At 34.5% G+C, this 19,885-nt stretch overlaps 1 protein-coding gene across 9 annotated transcripts in view; it reads left to right on the top strand.

Moving 5' to 3' along the window:
• LOC128202753 (kazrin-like) overlaps positions 1-19,885 on the top strand; it is a 50,617-nt gene that overhangs the window by 28,222 nt on the left and 2,510 nt on the right. For 6 of the 9 annotated variants that reach the window (XM_052903870.1, XM_052903869.1, XM_052903876.1 and 3 more), the window contains 13 exons: positions 6,383-6,549; positions 7,754-7,946; positions 11,570-11,788; positions 13,640-13,800; positions 14,255-14,401; positions 15,263-15,419; positions 15,868-16,119; positions 16,663-16,853; positions 17,338-17,450; positions 17,781-18,015; positions 18,557-18,658; positions 18,876-19,042; positions 19,445-19,535. In XM_052903870.1, the coding sequence (XP_052759830.1) occupies positions 6,383-6,549; positions 7,754-7,946; positions 11,570-11,788; positions 13,640-13,800; positions 14,255-14,401; positions 15,263-15,419; positions 15,868-16,119; positions 16,663-16,853; positions 17,338-17,450; positions 17,781-18,015; positions 18,557-18,658; positions 18,876-19,042; positions 19,445-19,535 (2,195 nt within the window). The other 3 variants (XM_052903871.1, XM_052903873.1, XM_052903878.1) reach the window with 3 other exon arrangements.

Raw genomic sequence — 19,885 nt, forward strand, 5'->3', positions numbered from 1 at the left:
CTATTTTCTTAGATAAACATGTTCATTAATCTTGTCAGTTGTGTTTTCATTTAAAGAATATAAAATACTTTTGGGTAAAAAATGCCTTGATAAATGCCACATTTATCTTACATGAGTACAATGTATGATTGCAACGGTGACCCCCCCCCCCAAATTGGTTAGCGGTAAAAAATACCAGGGCTTTTCAATTAGACTTGGGGACACAAGAGGGTGGTGTGCAGTACACAGAAACTAATACAATGGTAGTATTCAGTATGTAGACTTGAAAATATTTTGATATTATTAGTTTTGCATGATTTATGGTTGAAAATGACACGCGTATCAGTATAATGCATGATATCTCATATTAGCGTACTTCAGCCGCATTGATTTGCAATACATTATAAAGTACAGAAGTTAGAAGTTTCTTAGGCATCTCACTTTCTTTTAAGTTGTGTAAAACGGTAAGAGCTGAATAAAAGTTTTTCTTAATTGGAAAGTGCTGGGTTATTCCCCCTGATGTAACTTGTGTGTCATAAAGACTCATTTTAAACCACTTTTTTTACTGTAGAATTGAATGACATCCCGTATAATAAAAGCGATATTGTATGATTGAAGGATCTTATTGAGTACAGTGAAAGTTGAAATAATGGGGCTGTTATATCAGTTTGGTAATTAATATAACTTAAGAGCAACACAATCTCTATACAAGTGTTTGGTATTTGTGTGATGGATAAACATTGGTCATTTGTCGTGTCATTTTCTACAGTAAAGTGGTTTTGGCAGTGGTTAAAGTTTCGTATTGATGTTCGGGTAAGCGTCTAAATGTGTCACAAGAATACTAATAAAAAGCGCGATTTCACAAAAGGAATTTGAACAATTCAAAAAAATCTTTGAAAATTTCAGCTACTGTTTTCGGATCTTTGATAAAAATGTTAATTTGACATTTAAGGATGTTGATTTCAATGTTCGCTTTTATGTACTTTTGAAATAAATGTGAACCTTTCAAAACATTAAGATTTATTGTGCACTGGGACTTGACCATTTCTTGACTTGTAGCTGGTGACAGAATGTCGAAAAGTTGATGTTATTATCCCATGGTTATCTACAAAAAAATCTCCTTCATACTAATTGGATGTTGGAAGTCTCTGTTTTGCTACCATACCTGTGTAATTAATGGGTTGGACTAGTAAACCAAATGTAAGTTAACGCATATTTGTATTTGCCAAGATAAGACTTCTTCAAATTTTATATTTGATTTGATTTGCAATTATTATTAACATAAATTTTCCTACCTTAATTTGTGGGGCTTTGTTTTTTTTACATTTATGGTAATGTCTAAATATGTGTCTCTGAAATTGCATTATATCATGAAAACCATTATAGAGTTATGTCCCATTGTATAGGAGTTACTGCCCTTGGAGTAATGCAGGAGACAGATGCACTATTTAAATGTTAGCTTGCTGTTGTTTTTTAGAGATATAAAGTGAAGGTATTGGCGTAATGTTGGTGTCATGGAAAGCTATGATGGCCATTGTTGTGTAAAAACTTGAACCTTGGCCATTACTCACAAATGTTTGAGATTTGACACGTAACCAACAGCAAAGCAAATATGAGTAAGTCAATTGTTCATCATTGTGACATATGTATATATAAAAAGAATACAAATTCTCAGTAAGTTATAAGCATTAAAGAGATAACACTATGTTCGAATGACTTATATAAGTCACCATTTAGAAAGGTTAACAATAATTCACCTATAAAAGATGCATATTATGTAAAACATACATTTTGGTATGTAATGATTAAATAAGTAATATTATTACAATAGCAAATGGTCAAATCTCATTATAAGCCATATATAAATATATAATAAACAATCCAATGGTATGAATTTCATTTACTGGTTTGTAGCACTGAGACCCAAATCATTAATTAAGTTGTCCAAACTGGGAAAAAACCCAGATAGGTGTTGGCATCCCCTTTTGGAGCTCCTGATGGCACCTTGACAGTGAAACTGGGGTTTTGAAATGATGGCTTCTGTTTTTGTTATTTTCCACTCACCTGGATTAATCTTTTGTCAGAAATTCTAAGATTAATCCCCAAACAGAGCTTACAGCTAGCATGTGGTTTATTAGCCACAGATTAGCTTAATTATTTATGGAGATTTGTGGCAGAAATTTTATTTATATATCCCAGTAAGTGTAAACATTGCCTTAATTGTTGTGGAAACTGGGAGAAAGGCAGGGTTTTACATTGCAAAAAGTTTAAATCAAATGTTAAATTTGGATTTACTCTGAATTCAATAATAAGTAAGTATTTGGATTTAATGTAGTTATCATTCACAAATTAACTGTTAAACTATATAAAAGAAGAAAAAAAGAGGTGATATAGATTTTTTGGTATTAGTTCATAATTTTGACTGACATCTATAGCAATATCTTATAATAATAAATTAGCATTGTCAAGTTTCTCTATGACCCTGTTTAATTCTTCTTATCAAATGTCCGAAGTATTGACATTAAGGATGCATTAAGTTTGATTTGAAGTGATAAAAACATTAAATATTACAGTCTGACTTTTGCATTATAAAAGGTCTTAAAAGCAGGGCAATAATATTTTGATTCAAAGTTGATCCTTTGATCAAATTGAACTCTGAACAGCAAAATTTGAATAAGCTTTCAAAATATTGTTATAATCTGATCATAATCATTCTGGTCATTAGGCCTAAATAAAGTGGTCACTCGACTACTGTGTTGGTCAGTAGTGGCTATATTTTCTTGCCTTGACCACTTCTGACATTTATCCAATTGACAGTGTTATATCAAAGTTCTTACAAACTCTTGATTAAGCACTGCATGAATATTGAACACAAGGTCAGCATTGAATTTTGTTAACTGTTGGATTTATTCCAGGTCAGTAGTTATTATTATAATTTATTTTCTAATTATTTTGTGATCGATTGATTTGTCTTGCTGTAATGCATATTTTTATAAACAAATGCTGTACATGTATTTTATTTTTGTGTGCAAAATTACGTTAGGATAATAAAAGTAAATTCATCATGCTGTTTGATCATGAACATGAGTACAGTTTTGCATTGTTCTGCAGTAGAATTATGAATTATTATAGGTGATTGTGGTTGGAAAGCAGGGTGCCTGATGCTGGGCTTAAACCCACAACCAGCAGGGTACTAGCATGCCATGGGGCTCTACATTCTGAGCTAATCAGGTGGCTGGTAACAACCGACACTAAATACAATAGGAAGGACAATAAGACTTTTTGGCCAGCTATTTAAGTTGACATTTCATAAACATTGTTTCTGACTGATATCCCAAAAACAACTAACAATGAGTTTTTGAGGTATAAACCTGTTTGATTAATTACGGCCTGCCATGTAATAATTGTGTGTGGGTGGAGTATAATTAATTATTACCTTGACCAGGGAATGGGACATTTGTAACACTAACATTACATTATAAAATGAATGTACTGGTCAGGTGCCCTTCCTTTCAATGCATCAAACAATTTTTCACCCTTGCAATTTACGCCTATGAATCTAGTTGTACTTCTTACTGTTAATATTGGATAACTAAAGCTAAACTAATTTCTTTGCTGCAGCAAAATATTTTAATTCATAAGTATGTGCCAGAAAACTCATTTTGGGATAACCACTGTCCAGTTATTGTGGTCGTGGGTCACACCTACTTACCCCTTTTCCTTGACCACTGTCACATTTTATGCCGGCCAATGGTCAATTACGACCAATATTGATGTTATCTAGCCATTGATATTCATGGTGATTATTACATTATGTACTCTGTGTACTTGTTGACCACCATAATGAGCTAATTGTGTTTTTCCTGTTCAGTGCATTCTTGCCTTTAACTTATCAAAATATGCTGATATCTTGTTAGATTTGTTAAGTACTTTTTAACAAGAAATGTTTTATCATTTGATGTTGATATTGCACTGAAAAACATGTATATAATGTTTTATGAAATAAATGGTTCATTATGGTTGAAAAATTTAAATCTTAATCATATTTTCTTTCATTTTGCGAGAGTTAATACAATAATTCAGTTTGCTTGAATTTATTCATTACATTGTCTCCTGAGAAACAGTTGTTATAACCTTATTGTGGGATGCATATCTGAGCTGAACAGAACAGAACATTTATTGTTAACTTGAACATATACAGTTCATCGTTATTTCAATAAAATAACACATGGCATGGCAATAATTGATAAATGCGAGAGTGCATCTATATATTAATTATCAGTGTTGTGATTATGGTTTTGCCAAATTGTCAAAATAATTGGCCATTTTCTTGAAAACCGAAAATTGGAAGCTTGTGTCTTAAATAGATTAAAGGAAGAAGGGCCAGGAGGCTTGTACATCCAAATGTTTTAAATGTGAGGGTCATTCAGGTCATTCCCCTTATAATTAAGCTTCTGGTCTAAATTTCATAAGGCTTGTTTGTCAACAAACCAGTAATTGGAGCCAGTAATTGCCATTCATTAACCCCCATTTCAGCCATTAGGATAATTGTACATGTGGTGGCTGATCAATACGATCTACCTATTTACTTGTTCAGAAAATGTAGCCACATTGTACTCATGTGGGTAATGGGTATGTACTCTTCATTTGTGAATTATTTATGACTATAGATTGAAAGGCGGTGTTGTTTTGAAGTGTTCATGGTGTGTCTGGTTGTTAGTATCTTGATGTTACTTGAAGAGCTGTGAGTATAGGACTTCTATAGAAGTTGGTGCTTTAGTTCCCAGTACTAACATCTTAAATGATCACTGGCACCTCCATCAAGGCTGTAATCTTTTTTATAGTATCAGCATAATGATAATAATAAGTCTAAAAAATATTACATCTTTATCATCATCATCATCATCATCATCATCATCATTATCATCATCATCATCATCATTGTTGTCATTATCAGCATACGCATCTTTCATGGGTTGTGTTTATGCTTCAAACAGAAAGTTTTCCCCCACTTTAGCAAGCTGAAGGAAATGTGCTCTGTAAAGATAAGATTTGAAAATGAATCATGTTCAAGGTATTTTCAAGAATTTACCCTAAGTATGGACCATAAGAGCAGATTGAAAACCACAATATTAGATTCTTCAAGAACTTCCCCATGATAATGGATAAGATCAAATTGTGTCAGATCCAAATTTATTGCAGAAAAAAACACATGTACAAGGTTTTATTGTATTTTTTCATGTTTGTATATTTCGTGCTGATGATAGTTATCCGTCATGGAAATCTACAATGTCTAATTGTCTGACATATGCTTGTCGAGTTGTTACTAAGCAGTTTTGTTAATTTATATATAATGTCTGATCCAACTTATCATTTCTGAAACATTTTTTAATAAATTTGCAAGGACATAATAAATTTATTTAAATTTTTACCAAGTCGCGTGATAAGCCATTTTGCAGTTGGCACAATATCAGTGTTGGTGTTCTTCCACTCCCTCCTGGCAAAATTCTGCTTACCTCCCACTTGAGTCCCCGAGCACCCTGTATACCCCCCCCCCCCCCAAATAAGTTAAATAAAGCCCAAAAGTGGGGATTTCCTACTTACTGAGCCTTATCAAGTGGTACAGAGTGAACCCTGAAGTCCTAAGTCCCTTTATTCACACATTTCACAAAACCAAAAAGGGCCAAGTTGTACTCATGATTAAGACTTGTACGTACCTATAAGACAGGGAAGTTGTTGAAATAAAAAAAAAAGCACATAATAATTCATGTTCAAGCAGACGCGTCAAAACAGACTTGGCATGCCGGTGCACTTGCTGGATGAATGTTATCAGATCTGGATGTAGATTTTATCACAATTAATCCATGGATCTTAAATTGCCTAAAAGTTCATAAGAGAGCAAAATTATCTGAACTTTTCTGATTGGTGCAGTTGTGAAGCTTTCATGTTGCTTTTTCGTGATATCTGTTCTGGATTGTTTTGGACAGATACATGGAATTTGGAGAGATACATGGAATTTATAGATTTATACAAGTGCAAATATATTTTTTTATCTTTTTAATAAGAACAGTTCGACTGGGAATACCAATGCTTCTGAAATACAATGACATATGATGACGTTACTGTCAGAATGTGTTGATTTCATATACATATTGCTGAATTTAAACATGAACATTGGGCTAACAAGTTTATGGATTTATGGATTTTTGAAACTTGAGAATTGAGGCAAGAACAATTATTTTTATGGTGAATTAAATTTGAATTAAATTAAAAAAAGTGCATATATGTGCTAGCTGTCTATAAAAAGTCATCTACAGGCCAGTTGAAATTGGTTGACTGAAACAAAAAACGAATAATAACATATTCTGATGCACGGTTTTCAAATTGTGTTCTCTATTTGCAGCCATCCAATCCCTGGACTCGTTGAATGACCAGATAGTTCAGTTCATCTTCACGTCATCGACAGCCCCCAGACATGACGATGGTGACGATAAAGACCTAGGACTGAAAGAACAACACACTCTTCAGTCTTCTATGGTGTTGATCAGAAAACTACTACACGACGCTCAGGTAGAGAAAAAATATAAAATATAAAATTTCTTGTTTCTTTACCAAAAAAAGGTCAAGAACTTTTAACCATTAAATTACAAAAATATTAACATTAAACATGGTACAGTGTAACCAGTCACATAACATGAGGGTGTAGCCTTCCTCCAAGTAGTCCTTCCTTCGTTCTGAACTCCTCGGCCATTTTCCATCATAAACAACCTCGGATGTATGCCTGTACTCATCCGGAACATCATTAGAAGTAGTTCATAAATTTTTAGATGATAGCATTAATTAATCACAGTGATTGTGTTTTGTGTTACTAAATCTAAATTGATTGCCATTGAGATGATTTATTGCACAAATAATTATGATTCTCAAGAGTAATGTCATTAAGTTAGTGCTAAATTGAAATTACTACGGGATCTACTTGCAATGTAGTTAAATGTTAAGATTTCTAACATTGTAAACTGTCCATATTCGTCGGAGGTTATTTTCGATGGAAAATGACCGAGGAATTCCGAATGTCATTCCTTTAGTACAGAATCTTGAGTCACAAATAATATTTAACAACTTTGAGAGTAAAGATTCCAAATGTTGAGTTTCTGCATATCACTTACCTCCCCTGAGTATTTCTTTAAACTGAATAATTACCAAGTTACAAAAAGGGCAGGTTTCATCAACCAAGATACTTGTGTTGAATTGTTGGCAAATTTTAGGGCATTTCAAAATTCAGTACATGTAGTGTTTTTGATTTAATTATAATATTGTAATCGATTGTATTGCATAATTGATGTCATGTTTTTCTTTGCAATAAGAAATAAAACTGAAAAATGACAACATGTACATTGACTGATTATAATGTTTCTGTCAAGTTAAACATTTTAAAATGTTGTTTGTGGTTAAAACAAAGGTCATAATAACTTCATATAAACATGAAATATGATTTAGTAAATGATCACTGCCTGGATCATAGAGAAAAAATTATGTTAATAAAACATTCAGACCCACTTAGCAGCCCACTGTGGTCACATTTGATTGGTTAAAGTTAAATGTTTTTGCAAAATAGTATGAGACAATGAACCAATCCTACCTAGGGACATGAAGGTTTTAAACTGGTGAAGATCTTGCAGCTTTCTGCGATGTTTACTACGATTTAACAACATATTCAATATTACATCATGTAGAGAATAATATTCAAAAGAGATAATTTTTTATTCATTGGCAGGCAAAATTCCGGAAGATGGTGGAAGACAACAAACAGTTGGCTGCAAAGATTGACGGCTCTATCAATGCCGCAAACCAGGAAGTGAGTGCTCTACGCGCAGAACTGGAGGACACGAATAAACGCCTTTCTGAGCTCAGTGGGACGGAAATGTCGGGAAAAGGGAGCAGTCAATCCAGTGATTCGGACTGTTCATGTAAGATTTTTGTTTTAATGGGTTGTATGGGTTAGATTATACTGATTAATTTAGCTTTATTATGTAGAAAGCTATTAACTCATGTCTCAAGAGCAAGTCGATTATTCTTCCTGGGCTCAGGTGACTACATTAGAGGCCAAGAGAATTGCCCCTAATTGGTCTCCAGCCCTTGACCTCTTGAGTGAGGGGCAGACAACTTACCAAAGGAAAACCTCACTGTCTCCCATCCGATCCATCACAAAGGTTAAAACAATGCCAATTCTAAAAAATTATCTAAATTATTAAAAGTGAAGTTGAAAAAATAATTCATTACGAAGAAATATTCTGATTCTCCAATTCAGTCAATATAATTTGCAGAAATAGGCCACAATCATTGATTGTGAGAGGAAAATAAAGTTGGTAAAAGAATGAATATTGAACAGGAAGGAAATATTTTTCATAGTCAATATACTTCATACAAAGGGATACAACAATGGTAGAAAACAATGAAATTAAGGAAACAATTGTAAAGTGTTCATTAAAACAAAACCATTAAGTACTTTGATCTGTATTGCTTTGAGAAATAAGCTTTGTGCTTAATTTACTGATATTGGTATAGCATTACATTTATTTTCTGGTGCTTACAAAATGTATATTTACATGCGGGCTTGTATCTTGATATTTACTTAAGATAAACCTGTAGTTTTACAGATATTAATAATATCTGAAACATAATGTATCTGATATGCGGAGTAATGTATATAACATCTAAGATTATTAAACATATAAGTATTATTTTGAAACCGCATTATCCCCTGTGAAATGTTTGGTAAAAACATTACATTACGGACAGGTAGACTATTTGCTGATAACTGTGGGTAATCGTGGAATCTGGCTGTGGGTAATACGGAGGTCTGGCTGTTCCCCTTGGTGAAATATTTTTGGCTTTGGTTCATAATGCCTCAAATCTTGCAATGACAGGAAAAATAGCGGTGATTTGGTCTGCTTGGTAAAAAATTATTTCTGTACTTCAGCCACAATGTAGTTTCCCCTGTCATTGTGCCTTTTTCATTGAATTTGAATATGATCAGACTTGAAGATATTGATAGTGTTGTAATTAGACCAAAATGTCAAACAGTTAAACCAAAAAAAAATATTATTTTTTATATAGCTATGACAAAGTCTATTTAATGTCACACAAAAAACCCTCACACACAACAACAACAACAACAGCAGTTAAAACAAACCCAGACTGCTGTTTCCACGTTCTGGTGTATATTGTGTTTCCAAACTGAATGCAGTAGATTTGTACCAACAGTAAAGGGAAAAGCACAATACTGTTTCCTGAATATAAAAAAAATCTAACATTGACAGATTTCCGGTATGCACAAGGATACACTTTCCTTCCCTTGTCAGACAAAAGTAGGTTGGTACGTTTTGTCTCTGACCTATTTGGCCGTCTGACAGGTTACATGCTACTCTTATCACAGATCACTTGTCTGTGATAAAAGTCTTTTGGGCCAGTCGGGACAAGACTATGGAATTTTGGTGGCATGTTTCAACTATGGATTATAGGGTCGTGCATGGAGACAATGTCATGATATAGGGTTAGAACTATTATAAGGCCACAACATAGAGTAATGGTACGCCAGGTGGGTTAATCCACTCACGGGGAATGGGGCCTCAAGGGCCCTTCCACATGGGACTTTCGCAAGAAAAAGGGAATTTGCATGTGGGTTTAAGCTCGATCAGAGGCATTATCCCATTGCTTCTCAAATAAGAACTGATATGCAGTAATGCTTCTGACTAAAGAAAATGAATTCAGCTATTTCATTTCAGCTCATAACTGACCACAAATGTGGGCAAAACTAATTTGTTACAAACTAAAAGCTAACTTGCCTTATCTTCTCTTTAGTATTAATTCCCCACCCTATCCTCTCCCCTACTGTGAGCTATATTGGCTCAAACACTGTAGAATTCCTGGAATTACAGTAATCATTGCCGAAAGGTGGGATATTTCTATGATTACCTGTGTATATTTTTGTGCAATTATGTGTGATAACTACAATATTTCAGAAGGCCTTTCCACACAAACAGACTTAATTGTTAAACCTGTTGCTGGAATTTATGATTGCCAAAATGAAGGTTTCATACATCATTTCTAGGATAAAATTGCATCTGTTTTGTTATGGACCGAATATATGTTTAATCTAATTTTAAGCAGGTCTCGGAGATTTAAAATAAATATTTAGAGCAATTAATTTTGACATTGCCTAATCAATTTCTTTGTCGTCTTCAAGAGAAAACTGTAATCTTGGCCATACCCAAAAACAGTTAAAGATATAATCATGTAACTGCATACACATGTTAATAGTGACCAATTGCATATAATGTGTAGAAAGGCCCATAATTCTGGCTGTTATGATAGTCAACTTATGCGCTTTAATTGACTGGGAGAAACTGATGAGCATTGGCATTTAATTTTCTTGGTGAATGTTAGTTGAGTTGGTGGTCACCAAGCGGAACAAGTGGGTTCCTGGGGGTACTGGGGTTCCCCCTAAAGCACAAAAACACATTTTACCAACATTGTGCCAACAAGGTATAATATCAATGTTGCATAATCAGTGTAAAATGAATAGGTTTATATCTTCAGTTATCTTAGCGTTCTCCCAGATTCTCTGCTTGAAATATCTATCAGTGCATACATCAGTTGAAATATTTTAAGAAAATGGCTTCCTTTAATTGCTGTGAAAGGGCTTGGTGCCAGTGTTTTATGAAGTGTATTAGAACTCTATTAATATCAATAGTTAAAATCAGTTGTTGAACATTTGATAAACGGCAGCCAATTGTATATAAAAGTGCTAAAAGCTGAATGGCTGTAGGCACAACAAGCATGATTTTACTGATTTTACAATTCTGTTCACAGGCAATAAATATCGAATCCAAATTTTTTTTCGGGTTCCCCCTTACTGTTACCGATAAGTGCCTGTCATTACCTAAGAATATGTAATGTAAATTGATGAATTTTTAATACAATTTGCTAGTTTCATAACAGAAACTGATACACCTATTTGTACTAGGATATAAATTTGAACACTGCTTTCATCTAGCTAGTTAATTCAATTATGCCTGACATAAGCAAAAGCATTTAACCTATTTATTGTAGGTAAAGTAAGGCAGGGTCTTTTAGTCAAACTCATTTCCATGTTCTGCGTAACTTTGTAATACTATCTGTTTCCCCCAGTTCCTCACCAAGATTTATTTAAGATTCTTCTGCTTGCTTTTAATTCACAATCACTTTGCAATCTTAGGACCATATTTTAATAAAGTGGTCAATTAGTTCACACTATTTTAAACCACATAAAACCATGCAATACATTATGTAACCCTGGAGCATTAATTCTTTTACCATGTCATGTTAGAATTGGTAGAACTGAAAATCCTTTATTTCGATTTGCGGCACTTAAGTCTGTAGGCCTACAGCCTAAAAACTGGTTATTTCTTTGGTTTGATCAAAATTAGTCAGAATGTTTATTGTTTGGTCAATATATTCCCAAACAACTTCAGATTTTTTTGAGAAATTGGGGCCAAATATTTGGCCTTAAACAGAACTTCAATTTAAAGTCTCTCTACTTCTCTTACAGCTGATTCAGCAAGAGAGAAGTCTGACGAGGAGAACGAGCTGAAACAACTAAAGGAAGATAATGAGAAACTGGAGGCAAGAGTTATGTCCCTTACCCACGAGTTGACAGAGTTACGCAACAGAAAGGTGCCTCAGAATGATCACCCGAGCTACGGGGAGTTGAAACTGGACCTCATCCAGACAAGACAGGACTTGAACAGAGCAAAGGAGGCTCTTGCAGGTAAACTACCTTAGAGAGTTTTGGATTGAATTGAGATGATGCTTAATCATATTAAGACTACCTTCGATAATTACATGATTTGTTTAACAAGGAATATTTTGAGTCCAAGCCCATGTGGGATTGTTTGGCTATAGTAAGTCTCTCCAATGGTTCAACAGTTATGAATATTTTTTTTATTAAAGTTTCAGTTTCAACAGTATGAAAATTCATAAATATTCTTCCTATACTCCTTAGGCATAAGGGAGAAAACTACTGTCAGGTACTGCAGGCTGGGTTTGGTACAGTTACTCTCCTAAATCATTGAAACTTGGTGTAAATTTTTAGCTCGACTATTCGAAGAATAGGTGGGCTTCACTACTCACCCCAGCGTCGGCTCGGCGTCGGCTTCGGCCTCCGGTTAAAATTTTAGGGCAAGTTGGGATTTTCACTAATAAGTCCAATACCCTACATTCAATTGACTTAATACTTCACACAGTTGTTCAGGGCCATCACATGATGAGGTTAGATAACTCCATATTATTCTTTACACAGATTATGGCCCCTGATTGACTATGGAACTTAAGTTAAAGTTTTAGGGCAAGTTGGAATATTTATTAATAACTTCTATATCCTTTGTTCAATTGACTTAATACTTCACACAGTTGTTCATCACCATCATACAATCAGGTTACATAACTCCATATTATCCTAAATACAAGTTATGGCCCCTGATTGACTTGGGTTAAAGTTTGGGATTTTCACCTAAAACTCCAATACCATTCATTCAATTGACTTAATACTTCACACAGATGTTCAGAGCCATCACATAATGAGGTTAAATAACTCCATATTATCTTTTATACAAATTATGGCCCCTGATTGACTATGGAACTTAGGTTAAAGTTTTAGGGCAGGTTGGGATATTGTTTAATAACTTCTATACCCTTCATTCAAATGACTTAATACTTCACACAATTGTTCAGGACCATCACCCAATGAGGTTACATAACTCCATATCCTTAATACAAGTTATGGCCCCTGATTGACTTAGGTTAAAGTTTTAGGCAAGTAAAAGTCAAGGGCAAGTTGGGATTTTAATAAAAAAAACACTTCTATACTGTTCATTAAATGCACTTAATAAAATTCAAAATTATTTACGACCATCTTACAACAAAAAACATAACTCTGTTTTAAGCCTAATTACAAATTGTGGCCCTTGATTATTTTTTTTTATTATTATTTCCTTTGAAAGGCATATTTGTATATTCTTAACCACATTTTCATAATGGAAAAATCAAGTTATTTGAATGACTTGCATCATTGTTTGGGCAGGCTGGTGGGAGGGCAGCATCAAAGTCACCTTATGTATCGAATAATTTTAGTTAGGTTTGACATAAAGAGACCAAACTTAGTATTATTAAATCATTATTGTATTCTAAGTCAAAGCGGCGTAGTCGAGCACGCTGTCTTACAACGGCTCTTGTTTATTCTGTTGACCACAATATGGAGTTTCACCTCATAAAATGTCCTTTTTGTGTTAGTTTCTTCACACTGTGACTGAAATAAATTCTAGAAATTGAAGGTTTGGAGCTTTTAAGTGAATTCAAAATATACTCGGTTTCTTTAGAAATTGCATCTTATTATGAGAGCCTAGAAGAGTCTTTACTATGTTATAGAAACAGGAAAGATTAAATGCTATTCTTGCAAAAAGAGTCTGAGTCCGAGATTTTCTTTCTCTAAGATAAGTTGTATTGATTTTCTTAATGAAAACAACAAAACCAGGGCTTAGGGCAAGTTTTAACTCAATATATAAACAGAGCGAGTTGCTTTAGTCTAGCTCTTAGCCCACAATTAACATTTGTTTTATTTCAGCCTTGAAAGCAGATAGGAAAAGACTCAAAGGCGAGAAACTAGAACTGTTGAACCAAATGAAACAGTTGTATGGAACGTTGGAAGACAAGGAGTCGGAGTTACGGGACTTTATACACACATATGAGCAGAGGATGAGGGAAAGCGATGAAAGTATTAAACAGGTATGGGCAGCTACATGATTGGGTTTATAAGTTTTATATTTTTACTAAATGTTACGATTTAAAGATTATTCATTAATGATGATCATTCACCAAGGGTATCTATTTCAGATAAATTCTAGCTCATTTCTTCATAAATGTTTTCATCAGAAGGATGAGAGTGGTCTTGTGGTATAGGTGTCCGCCTCTCTTCCAAGAGGTTGTGTGTTGGATCCCCACCAGGGGTACTTTCTCATGGTCTCTCAAATTGGACCCCAGTACTGGTTTCTCCCCAGGAAAAGGACCAGATAGTGATTATATAAGCTATCAGCTTTCTTCACAATTGTGCCTAAAGAAATTAGTACAAACTAATGAATGGTATAATTAAAGTGCTTTCTTTTCTTCACCATGAGTTATCCTATAATAAATGTGTTGAAGTGCTTGAAAATAAAAATGTTTACTTTTGACATGTACACAGCTTGTTGGAGAGAAGGATCAGTGTGATCGGGAAAAATGGGAGATAATCCAGAAAGCTCGACAAGCAGCAGAACAGGCCGTGTACCTACAGTCACAGTCAGAGGATCGCGAGGAACACATTGCTAAACTGGAGGCTGAACTGATTGAGGTAAGGGAAATCTGGTGTAATGTAACCACTAACCTATATTTATTTGGTAATGTTTAGCATCAGATAATGGGAGAAAATCAAGGAAGCAGGAGATGTGTGATTTGAAGTGACGAGAAAAATTGTTAAGTTAAACTTCAAATAATGAGGGAAATCGTAGGAGGCAGAACACAAGTCATCAGGTAGATGAAATAATCTTTAGACAAAGTCAGATCATCAGGAGAAATACATCGCTGACTTGGAGGTTAAATAATTTTGATCAAGTTGTGTCATAAACTTAAGTTTGAAAATACAACAGGCATGATCTGATTTTGAACCTGGTTTGTTGATGAAACCCTGTTTTAGATAAATGCAATTGACCATGCAAAAAGAAAACAGTGTGTCTGCATTCAATAATATCAGGATTTGACAATAAAATTGAAAATTGTATCCTTACATTTCAGACTCAGGTTTAAGACTGCAAGTTGTTTCAATTTTATTGTCAAATTGCTTTTACAAGAGCAGTTCGTAACCTTAGTGCAATAACTCCACATCTGCTTTCATTTATATATGCTGTAATTGAGTTATTGTACTAGGGTGACAAATTATTATGTATTTATGATGATTAACTTGTTTTACTTTTACACATCTTATGTCACAAATGAAAATAAGAAAGATATTTAGGAACATTTAAGAGACTGAATCTCAGAAAGACTCAACACATAAGTGAATATGTCTTGAGAAAGGATTAAAGAATAGTTAAACAAGGCAGAGAACAAGCTGTCATAGAACTAACAGGAACTGCAAATATGAATAATATCTGGTGGAGAACTGAATTTTGCAACAAATCAATGACAATAATTATGATTTCTCTGTTTCTTCCAGTTACGGGACCAGATAGCCAACAGCCAAATGTACCGCATGGATTGTTCTAGCACCCCAAAATCTATTGACTGCCACACGCCAACAAGTGACGATCTGCCGCCTTATGAAACCCCGCCCCCATATGGAAATGATAGCTCCAAGGAAGAATGCTTTAGGGGTAGGTGTATATGCAGTGATGAACATTCTTTTTAGCTTTTATGGTTTTTTCGAAAAAAGCCAATGGCTTTGCCTTTGTGTCATTGGCTATGTTGTTGTCATTGGGCAAAATGTCAATATAGTCCAATACTTGAAAAACATGTATTATATAAGCATAAAACTGGTTACATAGTCATGATCTCAATGACAATGCATAAAATGTGTTGCAATATGTAAAAAGGTAATTTGGGCTAAAATGTGTTGCAAGACCTTTAACAGATAACTCGGGCTTAAATGTGTTTTATTACATGCTTCGTAAATTGAAAAAAAAAAAACAATACAAAAGGTGGCAAGTGGGAGTTGTTTTAAAAGTATTAAGAAAACAGCCTCAGAGTTTTATTCTATTTGTCATCATACCATGGAAAAGATAGAAGAAGAAGAATCATTCTATTAAACGGCTGTTATTTCAGTTCCAACCAGTACCCCTAAAATCCCAAACAAACATGACCGCCATGATTCCTTCACGCCCCTCAACCAGTTTCTCGAAAACAACAACACCATACAGGATAACGAAAAATCAACCGACGACCTTGACTCATCAACAGAGGTCAAGAAGAAGAAACGCAAGAGTCTCAGTTCGTCAATATCGAAGGTGTTTTCCCGGCGAAAGTCTCGGGCGTCACTGACGATACACAACCTAACGGAGGATAAGGAAAATGATGGTTGGTATTTATTTTGAGACTTTTGAAGTGAAAGCAGTCTTTTAGAAAGTGGTACAGGTAATACTGTAGCCATATGACTTTCCAATAATGTAGTTTTACAATATTGGAGAGTGGTTTTTTGTTTTAATATATGCATTTCATATTAATATGGCAACAACCTGACAGTCTATTCATACACAAGCCACATATTGCACGGTAATTTTAACAATATGATACATAATAGGAATGTCACCTACTATCCTCATTTTTGAAATTAAACATAACCCTGGTTTCACATTTGTCTATAATTGTAAAAACACAATAGTGGGATCAGTTCCTATTACGTAAATGGAATGATATGCAATTCATACTGTCTTGTTTAGTTAAGAAGTTAATTAAAATTACTGTAATCTGTGTTCTATTGTTTAATAAAAATTATCCAGCCAACACAGAAAATCTATAAATCTTTGTTCTACAGAATAACATCAGTGCCATATCATGAGCAATATATCTATCAGCAGTTATATTAAGAACAATGCATCATAAGCAATAACAATATTTCAGAGCTCCCAGCAGGCACCAGAATAACGCTCCTTAACCCCGAAAACTACCAGGAGAAGCTTAAAATAGTTGACCAGTTGAACTCAACGCACATGTCCGCATGGAAAGCCAATCAGGTGCTAGCATGGCTTGAAATCGTGCTCAACATGCCGATGTATGGGAAACGCTGCGCTACAAACATCAAGAGTGGCAAGGTAAACATTTGAACATCTATTTTTATTTAAACATGATTCATTAAGGTCATACTAAAATATGTGACGTTTTCTTAACCTTACAGCCACCAATAGTGGAAAGATGCAACCAGGTCTGGTAGGCATTGATTTACATTGCTTAGCCTATAGGATGAATAATCTTTTGTGGAAAATGTACGAAGATATAGAAATCGAAAATATGTTTATTGCTCTCTTCAGAGTAAGAAATTATGTGGGACATTGGAGTTGATGCATGGCTTTCCCCTTGTTCACAATCTACAGTGAATGACCACAAGCCATGTTACAATGTAAAATTGTAAATGTTCATTATTACATTCCTATACAAGATGTTTCTATCTATACAGGATAAAAAAAATCGCCTTTTCAATCAAATTTAAAAAATAAATAAATTATAAACTGTTTTTATAAGAATATTAAAATATCTTTTTTTTTTCTGTACCAAAACTGTACATTGTAATGATATCAGGTGCTACTTGGAATGAGTGACAGTGACCTTGCATCGGCATTGGAAATCCGCAATCCAATGCATCGGAAGAAAGTCCGCCTTGCCATTGAAGAGCAGCGGAACCTTACTGTCGGGTAAGACTGGATTGGATTCAATCTCATCTTTGGTTTGAAACTTAAGCGTGAAAAATGTCTTGTATTCTTTGTATTTATATAAGTCATGTTTTAATAATGTTTAATGGTAAGTTTTTAAAAAAGTGGCAAATTAGTTGTATAATTTATTCTCTGAAAGTCTTCACTCCCTTTAAAAACGGACAGTCAATCACTATTGAAACAAAATTAATGAAACTAAATTTTCATTTCTAAATATGAATGTTGAAAATCTTAAAATGTATTATATAAAATGATAGGCTTATATTTTTATTTATTTGTAATCGGCTCCTTTGTTTTGCATTCCTCATGCAGAACTTGCCCGAAGTGTTCCCAACTAGACCACACCTGGGTCGCCCACAAGTGGCTTCACGATATCGGGCTGCCCCAGTTTTCACCTGCCTTTGAATCAAACCTCGTTGATGGTCGGATGCTATCGAACCTGACGAGGAAAGACCTTGAGAAGCACCTGAACGTTCACAGGAAGTTCCATCAGTCTAGTATTCTACATAGCGTTCAACTCCTCCAGAAATTGGGCTTTGATAAAGAGGTCTGTTTTGTATAAATTTTAATACGGTGAATAGACTTTAAAAAGACAAGTTATTTATGAGATTTGGTATAGAGAAAGTTAAAATTATTAGTATTATCAAGCCTTGTCATGCTTATTTGTAGTCAGGTACATTATTTTGTGACGTATCAACTTTCAAGATGCGGTAACACTAAATGTATATGGTTTAGGTGTTTCAGCAGCTTATACCCCGGTAATATTTTAGCTACAAGCTTCATAAGATTAGGTTGTCAATCAAAATTTTGCAAAATCACATGGAATTTTACAGACATCTTTGACTCTCGTGAAAGACGTACTGATTTTTTGAACTCAAATGGACTTTGGGACTCAGTGAAAATGTTTCATCGAGCTCCTGAGTTCTCCTGAGCTTGTCGAAATTTTTGTAACAGCAACATAGGGCCCCAGTTGAGCATAAAGGCAGGCTATGATCAGATAAAAGAGAGTACTGTTAAAGTAGAACAAAATTTGCTGAATGCTTATTTCATACATTTTAAACTTATTGAAATATCTGTTTATCACAAAGGTGTTAGCCCAGCGGAGAGCGGCCTGTGATGCCACATTTACAGACCCACTCGTGTGGACAAACCAGCGGGTCGTAGAGTGGATACAAAACATTGACCTTGAGGTATGAAACATTTTTATATGATCTTTAAAATGTTGGACGTATTATAGTTTAACCTGTGGCCGGTACGATGGGCTAAGAGTTGGTGTCCAAAATGTTGTCTGCTCAATAACTTTAAAAGCCTTTGATTGTGTCCAATCATCACCACATTTGGTCTGAATGTTTATTAGACTAAATAGTTAAATGCATTTTCACATCAGAGAATGATATATTCACACAGGAGTATGCAGACAGCTTACGAGAGTCTGGCGTCCATGGAGCATTGATCGTTCTGGAGCCAACCTTCACAGCCGACACACTTGCCTCGTGCCTTAACATACCACACTCAAAACTTTATATACGACGGCACCTTCAGACCGAGCTCGAATCTCTAGTCAAACCTGCCAGGTACCGGAGTTACTGTACATATTCAAATACTGGTAGTTTTAAAACCTGTCAATTTGTTAATACTTAACAAAGCTGAAAGCTTATGTAATCACTCTTGAGGTTGTTTCCTGTTTATAAATCAGTACTGGTGTCCATTTTGAGAAACCTTCATGAGGATAGGTCTCAAAACATCTTGGGTGAGAAGCCAACATGAAAACTACAAGACCACTATTGCCATCTTTAACCTGCTAATTATTGTAATAAGTCAATAAGTCTTAATCATATCTGCTAGCTATTGTAGTTTTATCGCTTTAGGATAATGAAAGATATTGAAAATAGAAGCAGTTGTTAGTTCTTTATAAAACTTATATAAATTTTGATAGATATATTTTAAATACTGAAATTCTAATGCTCATATTCCAGGGAGGAGATAGTGTTGAAGCGTTCTACACTGGGGTCTCGATACAGCACTCTCTCCGCAAACCAGTCCAACAAACCTCGACTCAGTCTCAGGGTAACAACAGTATAATTATGTTACAACAATGCAGATGTAGAACACATGTACATGTAAAGTCCTATGCATCATCTACTGGTATTGCAAATTAAATAATTAGTAGAATAAACCAATCATTGTTCCTTCAGAAAGGCAGTTTATATCTTATCAATCATATGCTTTGTGTACAAGAAATAAAGCTACCGGAGACCAACTTGAAAGTTTGAAAATGTGAACTTTTTGTCTTACTAGGAGACCATTCTTAAAACTGGTAGATATGTCTCTTCTTCATCTTGTCAATGCTAGCTAGTATAAATCCATATTAACTTTTTTTACTCCATATCTTTTTGCAGTTTATTTCTTTTTCTAGT

Source organism: Mya arenaria, chromosome 9, assembly GCF_026914265.1.
Source record: "Mya arenaria isolate MELC-2E11 chromosome 9, ASM2691426v1".
Classification (NCBI taxonomy): Eukaryota; Metazoa; Mollusca; class Bivalvia; order Myida; family Myidae; genus Mya; species Mya arenaria.